The sequence below is a fragment of the Hemiscyllium ocellatum genome, chromosome 29, assembly GCF_020745735.1.
Source record: "Hemiscyllium ocellatum isolate sHemOce1 chromosome 29, sHemOce1.pat.X.cur, whole genome shotgun sequence".
NCBI classification, from domain to species: Eukaryota; Metazoa; Chordata; class Chondrichthyes; order Orectolobiformes; family Hemiscylliidae; genus Hemiscyllium; species Hemiscyllium ocellatum.
In genome coordinates, this window is record NC_083429.1 from 46,496,691 (window position 1) to 46,512,188 (window position 15,498).

The 15,498-nt window shown below is 38.2% G+C and overlaps 1 protein-coding gene and 1 long non-coding RNA gene across 2 annotated transcripts; both read left to right on the plus strand.

Moving 5' to 3' along the window:
• Positions 1-4,026: 4,026 nt before the first annotated feature.
• Positions 4,027-14,441, plus strand: zgc:113279 (uncharacterized protein LOC553749 homolog). Its single transcript, XM_060846746.1, has 12 exons — positions 4,027-4,404; positions 6,329-6,453; positions 6,687-6,714; positions 6,810-6,862; positions 7,688-8,364; positions 9,415-9,520; positions 10,118-10,264; positions 10,369-10,429; positions 10,973-11,139; positions 12,606-12,713; positions 14,116-14,229; positions 14,406-14,441. Exons 1-12 carry the CDS (start codon positions 4,194-4,196, stop codon positions 14,439-14,441), a joined length of 1,833 nt encoding a protein of 610 aa, XP_060702729.1. The 5' UTR covers positions 4,027-4,193.
• LOC132829624 (uncharacterized) lies at positions 12,679-15,219 on the plus strand. Its single transcript, XR_009646245.1, has 3 exons — positions 12,679-12,713; positions 14,116-14,229; positions 14,406-15,219. It is a non-coding gene; the product is annotated as an uncharacterized LOC132829624 (long non-coding RNA).
• Positions 15,220-15,498: the final 279 nt, after the last annotated feature.

A 15,498-nucleotide genomic window follows, 5' to 3' on the forward strand; every position in this document is an offset into this window, starting at 1 on the left:
CAGTATCTGTAGTCCTCACTTTCTCTTTCCAACAGGCAGCTCGGGGTTATTTTGCTAATATTGTCATTGTTGCTTGGTCAAATTCCAGCAAAGCTGACCCGAATGGCACTTTGCATGTAACCACAAAAGCAACAAGGGATGAGCAATAAATGCTGGGCCAGCCAGCAACACCCAAATCTTGTGAATTAATATTTAAAAACACTGCAGCGTTTCAAGAAGGCTGTGCATGACCACCTTTTCCATGACAATTCATAATGGGAAATAAAGAATGGCCACATCCTGTTTTAATAAATAAAGGAATTGTTTTGAATTGTAGATGCTGTTAAAAGTTATGAAATGTATCAACCCATTTATGTAAGTTCACACAAACTGCAATGAAATAATTGATCAGATACTGTTTTCGGCATTTGTTCAGAGATATTGGAAAATCTCCTGTGCTAATATTTTTTGAATAGTGCTGTAGGATCTTTTAGCTCTGCCTAAAAGAGCAATCAGGACTTCAACTTAATACCTCTTCCAGAAAAAACAAACCCAACAGTGCAGCTACCCCTCAGTACTGTTCCAAGATGGTAACAATTGATTATTTATGTAGGTCTTTGAAGTGTGACTTAACAGCTTTATAGTTCAGGGAGGATGAAGCTGCTGAGTCAAAACTGACATATTCCTATATTTTGCAAAACTTTTGTAACTTGTACGATACTATTGCACAATCATCTAACATCCGCCTATTTTTAGCAACAACTAGCATTTAATTCGAATCTTTAACATAAATTATTACAATGTACAATGCAGGAAAAGCCATTCCACTGAAATTGTCCATGCCAGTGTTAATACTCTGCACAAGACTATTAAGCAGTATCTCTGGACTTGTCAACAGTGAGAAAGCTTTTCCCTGATTAGAATGCAATCAGATAAAAAATGTGACTAGCCTTTAATATAAACATTGATATTCATTCAGATGACTATTAGGATATGCAAACATACAACAAAGGACTGGAATAGGCCATGTGTCCTTTCAGGATTGCTTCACTATTTAAATAGATCCTGGCTGATCTAATTGTAACATCAACCCATTTTCCTTCTGGTCCTGATCACTCCCTTCCTTTCCAAGAATCGATCCACTCTGCCTTAAAAATATTCAAGGATTTTACACCTATAGCCTTTTCATGGAGAGAGTTAGAAAATGGTGCGCTCCTTATTTGTTCTTGGAGTGTGTACCATCCTTCATTCCCTTGCAAAGGTGGTAATGAGCTGCCTTCTTGAACTGATGCAGCCAATTTAATTTTGTAGTGGTTTGGTATATGGCTACCTTGCTGGGTCATTTTAGAGTGCAGGGACAACAAAGAGGCAGTCACATTGTATTGGGCCCAGAATCACATGTCAAACAGGTTAGAATGAATTGTTGAATCCGTACAGTGTGAAAGCAGGCCATTCAGCTCATCAGGTGCATATCAACTCTCAAGAGCATCTCACCCAATCCACATAACCCTGCACATGTTTAGACTGTGGGAGGAAATCCATGCAGACACAGGGAGAATGTGCAGACTCCACACAGATAGTTGCCTCAGGGTGGAATTGAACCCAGGTCCCCTCTGCTGTGAGGCAGCAGTGCTAATCACTGAGCCACTGCATCGCCAAAGGATGATGGACAACATTCATTAGTGAATTAGATTTTTTTTTGCAACCATCCAGTAGTTTCATGATGACGATAATTAGGCATTTTATTTTTAAGTTTATTCGTTGAATTTTAATTCCTTTAACTCGCGTCTAGAATAAGTAGTGGTGTATATCACTGGACAATCCAGGACCAATGTTTCTGGGGAATGGATTCAATTCCCAACATAGCAGTGATGAAATCTGAATTTAGCTTTAAAAAAAGGAATAACAAGCTAAGCAATATCAACCATACAACTACTGTTGGATGTTGTTAAAAAAAACCCCACCTGGTTCACTAATGTCCTTTAGGGAATGAAATCTGCCTTCCTTACCTGGTCTGATCTACATCTGTCTCCAGATCCATTACATTGCAGTTGACTCTTAAGTGTTCTCTGGACAGTCAACGTTGGCTTCATTTGATTTGATTTGATTTGTTGTAAGTACAGTGAAAAGCTTTGTTGGGGAGCAGTACAGGCAGATCATAGTAAGCAAGAACAATGGTTGTAGGGTACTTAGACAGAGTGAAGCATTCAGGTTACATGGCACAGGAGGTATGCAAAGCAAGATCAATATGAATGAGATCAACATTAATTGGAATTCATCAGTGACCCCTGCACCCCATCAGTTTTTTTTTATTTGGTTTGCTTGCTCAATAACATTACCACAATGATGTCCCCTAATTTTACAATATAGTCAATCATTTTTTGCTTAAATTAGATTCCCTACAGTGTGGAAACAGGCCCTTTGATCCAACAACTCTACACCGACCCTCCAAAGAGTAACCACCCCCCCACTAATGCACCTAATTACGGACAATTTTAGCATGGCCAATTCACCTGACCTACACATTGTTGGACTGTGGGAGGAAACCAGAGTACCCAGAGGAGACTCACACAGACATGGGGAGAATGTGCAAACTCTACACAGACAGTTGCCCAAGGCTGGAATCGAACCTGGGACCCTGGCGCTGTGAGGCAGCAGTGCTAACCACTGAGCCTTTAACGCAAGTTGTTGGGGCATGTTACATACTTAACAACTATAAACTACACACATTCACAGCACAACAATTTGAAATGCCAGTTTTAAAAAAAAAGTGCTTTGTAAGACCTGGTAACTATTTCTTCTGAATGATAAGCATAGCAAAACAAAATTCATTCAAAAGCAAAATACATGGATTCTGGAAATCCAAACTTAGAGCTGGAAAAGCTCAGCAGGTGATGCAGCCTTTGTGGAGAAAGTTAATAATTTCAGCTCGATGACCCAGCAACAGGCCCCTGACTCTGTACCTTGTCTGATCTACTGAGTTTTTTTTCTCGAATTTTATTTAAATTCACTCTTTTTACACCTCAGGCACAGAGAGAGAATACACTTCAATCCTTCAGAGAATCACAGAATCTCTGCAGTGCAGATGGAGGCCATTCTGGACTAACCCTATGAAGAGCATCTCACCCAGACCCATTCCCCACACCCTATGCCTGTCATCCCACGCTGAGCATAGCAAATTCACATAACCTACACTTTCCTGGACACTATGGATAATTTAGATTAGATTAGATTAGATTACTTACAGTGTGGAAACAGGCCCTTCGGCCCAACAAGTCCACACCGACCCTCCGAAGAGCAACACACCCATACCCATTCCCCTACATTTACCCCTTCACCTAACACTACAGGCAATTTAGCATGGCCAATTCACCTAACTTGCACATTTTTGGGACTGCAGGAGGAAACCGGAGCACCCGGCAGAAACCCATGTAATCCCGGGGAGAACATGCAAACTCTAAACAGTTACCTAACACTAGTTGTGCAACATAAATAGATATCTCAAGTGGAAACATCAGATGATCAACTTGCTCTGGACACACACCACTGTAGTTCCCTACCACTTTCTTAAATGCAATTAGGGATGGGTCTTACCAGTGATGTTCACATTCCATAAACAAATTAAAAAGTTACCTGGGTGAAAATAATATTCAATAAAAAGTAAGGCCAAATCTTACCAGACCATTGGGCTGTTTGCTTATGGGAGACACCTTTAAGCCTGGTGGTCAATAAATAGATTTATTGCAATGTTTGTGATGTTAAAATTTTACTGCTAATGTCTAATGGGTTCAGTGAAGGGTACAATATTAAATTGGGTTAAAAATGTGGTTCAGGAAATGTTGCATTCGGAATTTCTTTTGTATTTAATTTCCAACACAAACCCAGGTGTATTATTTTCGTGGAAAGTAGGCGAGGTTCTGAAATTTCTGCGTACAGAGCTGCGTCACATGCACTCAAACCGGTGAAATTCAAGGCAGGTACACAAATAACCAGGAAATTGACGCTGGTCTGGTGTCAATGATCCCGCCCCTTCACTGAGCCGTTTCTCCTTATATAAGAAAAGTAGCCACTCATGAGTTATATAAATCAGAGTTTTCAATTTGCCTCCACCTGTGGATTGCTGTAGTGAGGTGTATTTACCTGTCCAGGTGCTGCCCAAGTCCTAGCGGTGTCGCACCTGGTGTTGCTCCACGCTTGGTGCATCAGAACACAACATGCTGTACAAAGTGCTAAGCCCGCACAGCATTCACGATCACAGCAGCAATGACAGTGACTTTGATGATTACTACCGAAAGAGCAACCGGTCCCCCCTAGCCGGGAAGGTCGCCACGACAGAGGGGGACTGCTCACAGCCAACCCCGAGTTCCTCTCGACACCTGGAACACAGCAAAAAGATCCCTGAAGCTGCAAAAGAGGCATCCACTGGTAAGATTCCTGCTCAGGTTGACACTGCAGTCTCTCTGAGGCACTCCTGGCAATATGCAGACATGATTTACAATCCGAGCAATAAATATGCTTAAAGTTGAATGTTTTGGTAATCAACTGAAATGTGGTGCTGAATATTTTGTTTTCTGAATCATAGTAGATCAGAATAGGCTTTTAGCATTCTGAAGTGACAGTTGCAAATATGTAAACTGGCAGGAATTGATTCGAAAGCAACTCATTATAACATTTGCAAACACAAGGAAATTAACAACTGGTACTGACTCACCCAGACAAACACAGCAAAAAGTGGCAAACCAGAATAAATACTAAGTTAATTGGACAATAGTTCAATGCCATAAACTTTACTCCTTGATGATTGTGCGTTATAAATTATTGCTACTTGCTTTATTTCCACGATCACTACAGCTGTTGCCAAGAGGATTTTTTCAATAAACCAATTATCTGTCCGATCAACATTACACAACATTATCAGGTCATTTATATCATGGCTGTTTGTGAGATCTTGCTGTGTTATAGAAGATTGCCGCATTCCCTGCACAGTAAAAGTGCAAACATTTCAAAACAGCAGGTCAGCGACTGTATAACAATTTGGGAGCTGCTGAATCCAAGAGCAGTGCTGTCTCAATGCAAAGTTTCTCTGCTTAGACCTGAGATCAGAGTTTTACACAGATTTTGCTTCGTTGTTTGTTTCGAGTTGATCAGAAATGATCAGGATATCAATATCGTTCAAGTGCCTAGCATTGGCAATCACAGAACAGGTTGGACTAAATCACGGTGCTGCACTTTGGAAAATGCGGAACTCAGAAACCCTGCAAAAAGTTGGAAAAGGCCCAGATCTTTTTGAAATCATGCTGCGCAATTTGTAGAATCTCCTACATACAGATAGAGGTTGGTCAGCCCACTGAGTCTGCACCGATCCTCCGAAGAGCAGCCCACCAAACCCACCTCATCCCGCAACCCTGCATGTACCATGGCTAATCCGCCTAGCCTGCAAATTCCTGGACACTATCGGGCAATTTAGCATGGCCAGTCTACCCAACCAGTACATCTTCGGACTGTGGGAGGAAACCAGAGCACCCAAAAAAAAACAACCCAGACACGGGGAGAATGTGCAAACTCCAAACAGACCATCACCCAAAGTTGGAATCAAACCCAGGCCCCTGGTGCTGTGAGGAAGTAGTGCGAACAATTGTGCTGCCATATCACCCATATTAGGTCAGATAAATCTGGAAGAATTTATACAAATGTGATTGGCAAGGCTGTCAACTCTTTGGAATCCTTTTTATTGATTATCTAATTGATTTATAGATTAGGAATCTGTCCTTAGTCATTTCAGCTACGACGTTCTTTAACTTGGGAAAATGTATTTACAGATGCAATTTGTATTACAAAAATTATGGTAATAGTTATTTTGTTATACCTTCCTTGTAGCCCAACAGGTGTAAACCAAAATGTAGCTGTTTCTGTTAGAAGTCAATGTCGTGCTTAAAATGCCAAACTTATCAACTTTAGCATTAATACAAATTATTATGACTTTCCAGTTGATGTAATTGACTGTTAACATTAAGTTGTTTTTTATCTGGTAAGCTGCAGTGGATAGTGTCTCAACCGCTGAGTCGAAAGCATTATGTTTGACTCTCACTTCGGGTCTTAAAGTCTGCAGAAATTGGCCAAATTGTTTGATTACTGACCTTCAAACACTTTGAAAATGAAAGCCTCCTGGTTAGCCCCAAGCTACAGCCCTGGCTTTTGAGTGTTGACCCGTTCCAGGGAGAAAAACAGCTACAGCACGAAACATAAGCACCTTTGTCGGCCTCATGCACCCTAGATGTGTGAAGTCGAGGAAGTAAAAATTGTATCAAAATTCTAGCACCAGTTTTTAATCGAACTTTATTTTACTTAGATTCAAAAAATCTCATGAATACTAAGTGTCAGAAGAAATATGTGGGAGTAAGAGTCCGCCGCCCAGTTCGAGATCTCCTTCGTAATTATCGAATAGCCAGAGGAGAAGACCCCAATGTCGACCAGGTATGAGGATAAACCCACCGCATCTGCACAGCAGGCAAAAAAAAACAAAACTTTTGTCCTTAAACGATTAACTTCATTGTGAAACAAATTATTCCGAGCGTTGAGGCAAATTGCAGAGTCACACTGGACTCTATAAGAAAAGTGTCACTAACTGACAAATTCAGTCTTTAATCTTCATTGAAAGGCCAGGTTGACGTGAGAATTTTTAAGATGTTTTGTTTTTTTTTAAACAGGTAGATGTACACTTCAAATCAAATAATTGTAAGTGTTGCAGAGTAATATATTACATTGAAATGCCTTCTCTTTAATGCGTCAAGTATTTGTTGCTCACTATTATATATTTCTTCGTCTTATAGTGAGAAGACGGGTGGTCCGAGAGACTGGACACACTATGAAATGGAGCTCACAGGTAAACACTGTTGGGGTCCTAGAATTTACAGTTTGAAACGAGAGCAAGGCCAGCATAGAAAGCCTATCCCTAGTTACCCCGGGAGATGGTGGTAGATTTGCCTATTCTTGAGATCTGATCCAGTTGAGGGACTTGCGGGACCACATTGAAGGGCAGTCAATGAATGACCACATTGATGTCACACATAGACTTGACTGGGTGAGGACGACAGGTTTCTGTCCCAAAAGGTTATTGGTGAATCAGCTGAACTTCGGTGACAATTCAAAAGTTTTGTGGTTCCTTTTGAAAAATTAGCACTGACATTAAAATTCTGATTGTTCTTAAGCTGACAAAAACATAATTGTGATTTGGAGGAGCTAGTGTTGGACTGGAGTGTGCAAAGTTAAAAATCACATAACACCAGATTATAGTCCAACAGGTTTATTTGGAGGCACTAGCTTTTGGAGCACTGATCCTTCATCAGATGGTTGTAGAGAGTAAGACCGTAAGCCTGACAAAGGACCAGTGCTCCAAAAGCAAGTGCTTCCAAATAAACCTGTTGGACTATAACCTGGTGTTGTGTGATTAATAAAGTACTTGAATTCTAATGGTGGAACTACCGCTATAGTTGCTAATGGAATAGAACACTAGACGCAGCTTAGTCTACTTTTCATGTGATAGAATTGCACAGCATAGTTTCCAGATCCATTTCTATAATATAATTTGTTTGGATTGCTGATTTTATGGATGTTAAAGGCAACTTGAAATTAGTAGGTGATTGTTATAGATTCCTACAAATTGATGAAAACTCATCAGAACATGCCATTTTTGCTTTCCTTGATCCAGATGAAAAAAATCAATATGTTCCCCTCAAAGAATTTTGAAGAACTCCTGGAAGACTTGGTAGAAGTCTTGGAGTCTGATTTGAAACAAAATGAAGCACGCTCGTATCAAACAACACAGAACATACCTGAAATGGATTGTCAGGAGGACAGCTACACCAGCAGCCCAGTCAGTTTCTGGGGTTCACAGTATGACAACCAAAAGCTACAACAAAACCAAGGGACCTTAATAAATGGTTCGACTTGCTCCTCTGAGTATGATGTTACTGTTCCTGTTCTGGGATCTGTATTTCCCACACCTTACTCACACTTTGAACTGGAGGGTTGGAATTACTTGCCTCGCCAGTCAGTGGCTTTCACAGACCAACACTGTGTCAACACGTCCGATAAAGATAGGAATTTCAGCTGTCAGCCCTGCTATTCCCAAACTGTCAAGAAACAATCCCCACCTTGTTCCCCGTCATTTGGGGAAGAATGGTTCAGCCAAGCTGAACTGAACAATATTCACAATTATAAATCTTCCCACGTTGAAAGCAAGTGCTTTCCGATCACCTCTCAACAGCAACATTCTTTAGATGGGTCAGCCTTGTCTTTCTTCCAGTCGCAACTGCGGCATGTAGAGGGCAGCCTTTGTAATGTATCGACTCAAGAACTGCTTTCTGTGGATGAGAGCGGAAACACGTAAGTGCAACACCTGCGTTACTTATTGATAGAGATCCAAAATGCCCTGAGATTGCCCACTTTACCTGTGTCAGCTTTTCGAATGAGTAAAAACGCAATCCCACTTCCCATAGCAAAAATAATTAACTTTAGCAAATATAAGTGATAAGAATACAGCTAATCATTTAGCCTATTGCAAAAGTTTATTTAACAAATATCATCTTAATATGCTTGGCTCTTTGAGTTCTGTACGCTGCATCGCTGCTGGTGTGGCACAGTTAGTAAAAAATTGTTTTAATAACAAGTCATCAGTTGCTTTCAAAACTCCATTGTTGTATTCAAATTTATAGTCAGCCATCTTATTTTGTTGTTTTACAACCCAATTGGCTTCTGCTGGTTTCTCAGTTGCGAAATGATTGTTACCATTTCTATGCAAGAGGCATGGTCTGAATTATTACAGTTTTTGCTGCATTGTATATTGATGGTTGAGAATCTATCTGAACATATTAGGAAATGACGAGCAACAGGCTTCAATCAATTCTCCCGTCTCAATATACTTCGACATGTAAATGTGCAACACCAGAAACAATCCTTTTTTCTTCTTAAAATTCAAATATTTTCTTCAATGAGTACTTTTAAAATGAGTATTGCTGGTGAATAAAATTGGATATTGTGTGATTTTCCAAGTGATAGGTGTGCTTCAGAGCTTTATACAAGAAAGCAAGTTCGGTGAATGTCATTTTCTTCCATGAAATGCAACATGCGAGTGCACTTTTGTGTAGTTGACCTTTAAACATTGGAGGTAAAAGCAGACAAACGGTTCTGATTAAAATCACTTACAATTTAATACTTTTCAAATGAATCATCTGAAAGTGAGTCACCCACAAATTGCAGATTTGTTGAGATTAATTTAAAACTAAAGCAAAATACTTTCAACTACAACTATGACTGAATTGCTAAAAATAACAGGGATGGTAGGAGATTCATTCAGAGCTTTGCATTATCTATTTTTGTGCTTTGTTGTCTTACTTAGTTATTAGTAACAGCGTATCTTGTTTTAAATTCCAACAGAATGCTACACAATGCTGTTATTCAGGGAAAAAGAGCCTTGACATACAGTCTGGCTTGTAGGATGGCAAATATTGGCACAATTGACACAAAGGATACCAGAGGCAGAGTAAGTATTGAGAAAACTTTGAAGAAAGTTCTTGCTTTTTTGTTCTTTACCCATCTCATTTCCACCCCCACCCCCCGCACCACCTTGTATTAATAACGACTGCTACGTTACAAAAATGTTTCAAAAGGTTACCTAATGCATAATATTTCGATTTACTCTCAGCTATTGTTCTAGATTTCATAATATATTTGTTCTTTGCTTAATAACTGCAGTAACACATATAGATTACTTTGGTTGTTAGATTCAATGATTACAATATTCTACTAAAAGATGCAATCAGTTTAAAAAGTATTGGACATTTTTAAAAAATCCAAACGAAAATCCTCTGTAAGACAATGTGAAGGATTATGTACATTTTAAAAATATATGCATATTATCAATAATTTTAAATTATAACATTTAAATTGTTTTAATTTTGCCTGCTATTTTGTTCACTTAGTTGTAACAATATTCACTTAACAAGTTACACATTACAATCATGATATTTCTTTAAAGCTAAGATTGCCTCATTCAAAGTTATGAAAAAGAGATTATTTTTATGGGGATCAAATGAAACTTTAAGAAACTCGAATGATATTGCTATATTTGGTTTTACAGACTGCATTGCACTTAGCTGCAGAAAGAAATCAGCACCTGGTAGTCAATGACCTCATTTTACTTGGTGCTCAAATCAATGAGAGAGACCATTTTGGAAAAACTCCCATACATTTGTGTGCAGAAAATGGATTCCTTCGGGTTTTGCATGTAAGTAAAGGAGCTCAGTGCCACTTCTGATCATCTCAGATTATGAATAATTACCATTCCTGCCACATTTATGTGCCAATAATATCATTTTCAATTGCGTTCAGGTAATAGAGAAAACAATGATGAATGGAATTGATGTCGTAATTGATGCCAGCGATAATAATCGTAAGTATCTTTTATTAGGCTCTACATAATTAATGTTTCATTGCCATATTATGACATTAATTAACTTTGCAACTTAGCTTAGGAGGTACACGTGATAACAGAAAACTCCAACTTGTGTAAGAAGACAACTCAAAATGTTTTACAGAAACAGTCACAGGGTCAGAATCAAAAATATAGTTTATAAATGCATAAAGTAGCAGCTGCAGGATATTTTCAATGAACTCAAAATAATCTGATTGAGAAAGATATTTCAAGAAATAGTGATTACATTGAAACTTGAACTGTGATGAAAATTTTAGTGAATTTTACTCTTGTATGCTATTTAGAATTCACTCTTACTGTATACACATTCAAAGTTATTAAAGTTTAAAATTGCACACGAACTTTCTTATCACCCTGCATATTATGCCATTTTCAGTGACTATAATTTCCAGTTAATCTGGAACACATAGGCACATCACCTTTGTTATGATTTTACTCATGCCTTTGATCTTTGCGGCTTCCATCAAATGTGAATAATAATTATTTATTTCGATTCAAAAGATCTGACCCCATTACACTATATGGTGTTGGCTCATGCTGCGACAGTGAAAGCATTTGAGAATACAGACATGAGCTATGATATGATGAAGTTCCTCATGTTGAGGAAGGAGCAGCTGCTAGATGGAATGAGATGCTTGCTGAGGATGGGATCGTCTCTCTGTACAAAGGTATGGAGGTTATTTCAGACCGAGTGTGTTCACTGTTCTGTTTCGTTGGCCACTGGGAGAGCAGTTTGTAACTGAATAAGTATTGGGGTTCAAACTGAATTGTTTTTAAGAGCAAATCCTTTATATGAGCTGTTATAAGAGATACATTAGAGTGCCATATAGGTGTGTTTTCCAATTAAGGGTTGCACAGTGGCTCAGCAATTAGCATTGCTGCCTCACGGCGCCAGGGATCTGGGTTTGATTCTAGCCTTGGGCAACTGACTGTCTGTGTGGAGTTTGCACATTCTTCCCATGCCAGCATGGGTTTCTTCCAAGTGCTCCGGTTTCCTCCCACAATCCAAAGTTATGTGGTTAGGTGAATTGGCCATGCTAAATTGCCCATAGTGTTCAAGGATATAGGGGTTAGGTGCTTTATTCAGGGGTAAATTTGGAATAATAAGGTAGGGGAATGGGTCTGGGTGGATTAGTATTCAAAGAGTCAGTGTGAACTTGTTGGGCTAAATGGCTTGTTTCCACACTGTAGGGATTCTATGATGAATTTATGCTTGTAGGCCAAGTACAACAACAATGACAAAGTAAATTTCTATCACCTAGTTTAATATCAAATAACAATCCAGGGTGCATCACATGATTATGTCAGATAAAAATCCTACACATGAAGAAATGATTAAAAACTTGGTCAAAGCAGTGACGTGTGAAAAAAAACTTAGGGTTAAAAGTAGAAGTATAGAGGCAGATGGGTGAGACAATATTCCAGAATACAAGGATGAAAAGAAACACAAGTAAGTTCGAAGGCATGGAGATTGGGGATTGCAAGAGGTTAGTCTGTGCAAGAGCTATTCTTTGATTTTAAAACTTAACAGCACAGCAGTATTCAATACATCATGCCTCATGTACTATGAAAGAACTACAGATGCTGTAAATCAGAAACTCAAACAGAAGTTGCTGGAAAAGCTCAGCAGGTCTGTCAGAATCTGTGGAGAGAAATCAGGGTTAACATTTTCGGTTCAAGTGTCCCTTCTTCGGAACATTCGGATTTCTCCCCACAGATGCTGCCACACCTGCTAAGCTTTTCCAGCAATTTCTGTTTGTGCCACATGTAATACTTTAATTCCCAGCAAATCAATTTATGAAGCACACAAATGGACAAAGTAAAGTGCCAAATTGAGTTTGAAATTTTAAAAACTCATGACAAAAAGCCAAAAGATAAAAATGGATCAAATTTAGAAAGCTTGTGTGATGCTGGGAAAACCCAAAATTTAGAAACCAAAAATTAGAAAGCCTGCTATCGCACATTCAAGCCTGGGCTCAAGACTGGAAGGAAGGCTTTGTGAGCAAAGTGTTTAAGAATTAGAGGGACTTAAGCAGCATTGGTGAGCAGTTTTAGCAAAGAAGCGAAAAATAAAAGGGAGGAGGTTGAAAAATGTCTCACTTGATGTGTAACAAGATTTGTTCTTTTCTTGAAGGATCTGATTTGCCAAACTGCCATCAACCTTGCAGAAGAAATAAATGACATTGAAGTTCTGAATTTCCTTTATGGCCATCTTGATGGAATGAAAAATGTTTGTCACAAGGTACATTTCATTCAGTGAGAACACTTGATATAATTACGTCTTCATTTTAGTGAGAAATTCTTTTGGTCCCAAAACTGTAAAATTGTATTCATTCTCACTATGTACTGAGGTATTTGTTTTTGTTGGGTAATGTCTTGCTTATGGTCAAAATTTAAAAATGAGATTCGCAGAGAAGGACGGCACTCAAGCCCTAAATCATTGTATTGCAGGGGATGCCAGGGCTGTTCTGGCACAGTGGTAGTGTGCCTACCTATGGACCAGAGGGGGGATGCTAAGTGCAAGTCCCACCTGCTCCAGAGGTGTTTAATAACATCTCTGAAGAGGTTGATTCAAAAAGATTTAGAAGGCAAAGCTCATTTAGCCCATTGTGGCAATGCTGGTCCATTGGAATAGCTAGCCAGTCAGCCTGCTCCCCTGTTATCTCCCCATAGTTCAGTAAATAACAAATGTGTTCATTAAATAACGTACCTTTTTATTACTTATGATCAATATTGTTTAAACTGTTCCAAGATGCAGCTTGTACTTTTCTGTTATGTTGAACAAACATTTTTCACACACAGTAGAGTCATAGAGCCACCAATCTTTCATTTTTATAAACCTATGAAGAACTACATTATCACTTTTTGTTCAATGGAAATATTGTTTTCCAAGATTTTAATGAACCAGATTAAAATGAAGGTGCACCTAATCTTCAAAGACAAAGCAAAGGAAAACCAGGCCATCACAACTCCCTGCAGTAGCAGCCATTTCAAACTTCTCAAGCTACTTAAATGTGTTATTCTATTATAGGTTTTACAAGAGGTTTCAATATGACAAGGCACCAGTTTCAAAAAGCAAAGTTAAGACGTAGAACCCATGACTTGTGATATTCTATGCTTTAAATACCAGACCAAGAGCTTTAAGTCATTAAGACTAGATGTCTCTTCATCAGACTCGAAACGTTAGTTTGTTTTGTCTCCACGGATGCTACCTGACCAGCTGTGTTCTCCAGTATTTTTTGGCTGCAGTGGAGATTCCAGCATCTGCCATAATTTGCTCCTCCCTAATCATTTTCTTGGTTGTTATTCAATAAAGAATTGGAAGTCCCTAATGAAAGAACCCCTTTATAGCTGTTTTGCAAAATGCCTCAAATTAAGATAGTATGGATCATATAAATGCCTGTTTTACTGTCAAGTCTAATTTTTTAATAGAAACCCTTACAAAGAAAAGAAAACAAAATCCCTTTTATTAAATATAGGCTTTTTATTCTGAAAGATATATCTTTTAGCTTTTGACAAATTAATCAAGTATTTTTAAAATATTTTCAGAGTTCTGGCTTGTAAATCATGTTTATTTAAAGTAATCTGAAAACAAAATGTGTTTAAATATGTGAGATTTTAAATCTATTTTTGTAACCCAAAAGGAATTTTCACCATGTGGCATATTCAATGCAATGGATCAAAAAGTGTCTTCACAAGAAGTGGCTCCAGAAGAGCTTCCTTGTGACATTTTCCTGCAGACCAGCATGTACAGTGAGGTAAGTTAAAAATTATATAAGGATGCAAAATATTTCTGAAGGCAATTTTTGATCAAAGGTGACGGAAGTCTTATAAAGCACAACTTAAATCATTGTTACCATTTTTAATGTCTAAAACATTTGTATTTGTGCTCTCCGAAATATTAAAATTCATTTTTTTCTTTATTTTCATTCAGGAGCTCAATAAAAGACTCAACCACGGTTGTCAGTGAGACACCCAGAAATAGACAAGTATTGGTCAAGGAATTGTAAAGTCTGAGCCGAAGTTGAATGCCAAGTTTGTGTATCGTTGTATCCATAAGTTTTAAAATATATACATCCAAGTCATTTACTGACTAACAGCTCCAACAGTGCTCGGAGCTCTTCAAATCAATTGCTGCAATCAGCTGTGATAATAATCAATTTGCAAACATTTAATGAATGGCATTTGGTTTAATAAATAGGATAGCTTCATATTTTATCTCCCAACACTTGAGCAACACAAAACACTTTTGGGTTGTTTTGAATGAAAAATATATTTTACTTCTGAGGGAAACAAAGAAGTTACAATAAGGTTGTCCTTTGCTTCAGCACAGTTCAGGCTGTTAATAAAATGCAACGAGGGTGATGAGTGTTACAGAATTGCCTGCAGAGGAATGTAACATCTCAAAGAATCCTAGAGGAATCTAAATGTTAAAGCTATCTTGTTATTTTCAAGATAATGAGAATAAAATGGATCAAACAATCCAAATTAGATATGCTAAATGCAGAAGTAGCATGCAACAGCTGGTTGTAAATATTTTGGGTATCTGAGGAATGCAAATGTTAAGTTCTGGTATAGATACCCTTTCAAAACTAAGTCATGGTGAATTTAGTGGCAGTCAGAATTTGTCATTCACCTGCTGGACACGCACAAGATCAACTATCCATAAAATTAAAACAAATTGATGGGAAATGAAACTCCCTCCAAAAAGGGAGTAAAAAGAATATTTTCTACCTCCATTGGTAACCAATAACAAAGAATTTCGACTTTTGTTTCTGGTCTAGGACTTCGAATCATAAGTTGCAATTAGCTGGTTTCTGTGAAACTTCCATTGTTGGCTACATTGTTTAGTTGAATATATTGTACATTTTGAGTTTTAAGAGGTATATCTGATTATTTCTGTCTGTAAGATTTTATTGCCTTCTTTAAAGACTGTATGCACATGATAATTACTTGTTCCTTTGTTAGTTTAGTATAATCTTGGATTCAAAATTAAGATCTAAGGACTGATATTATGTTGCTGATAT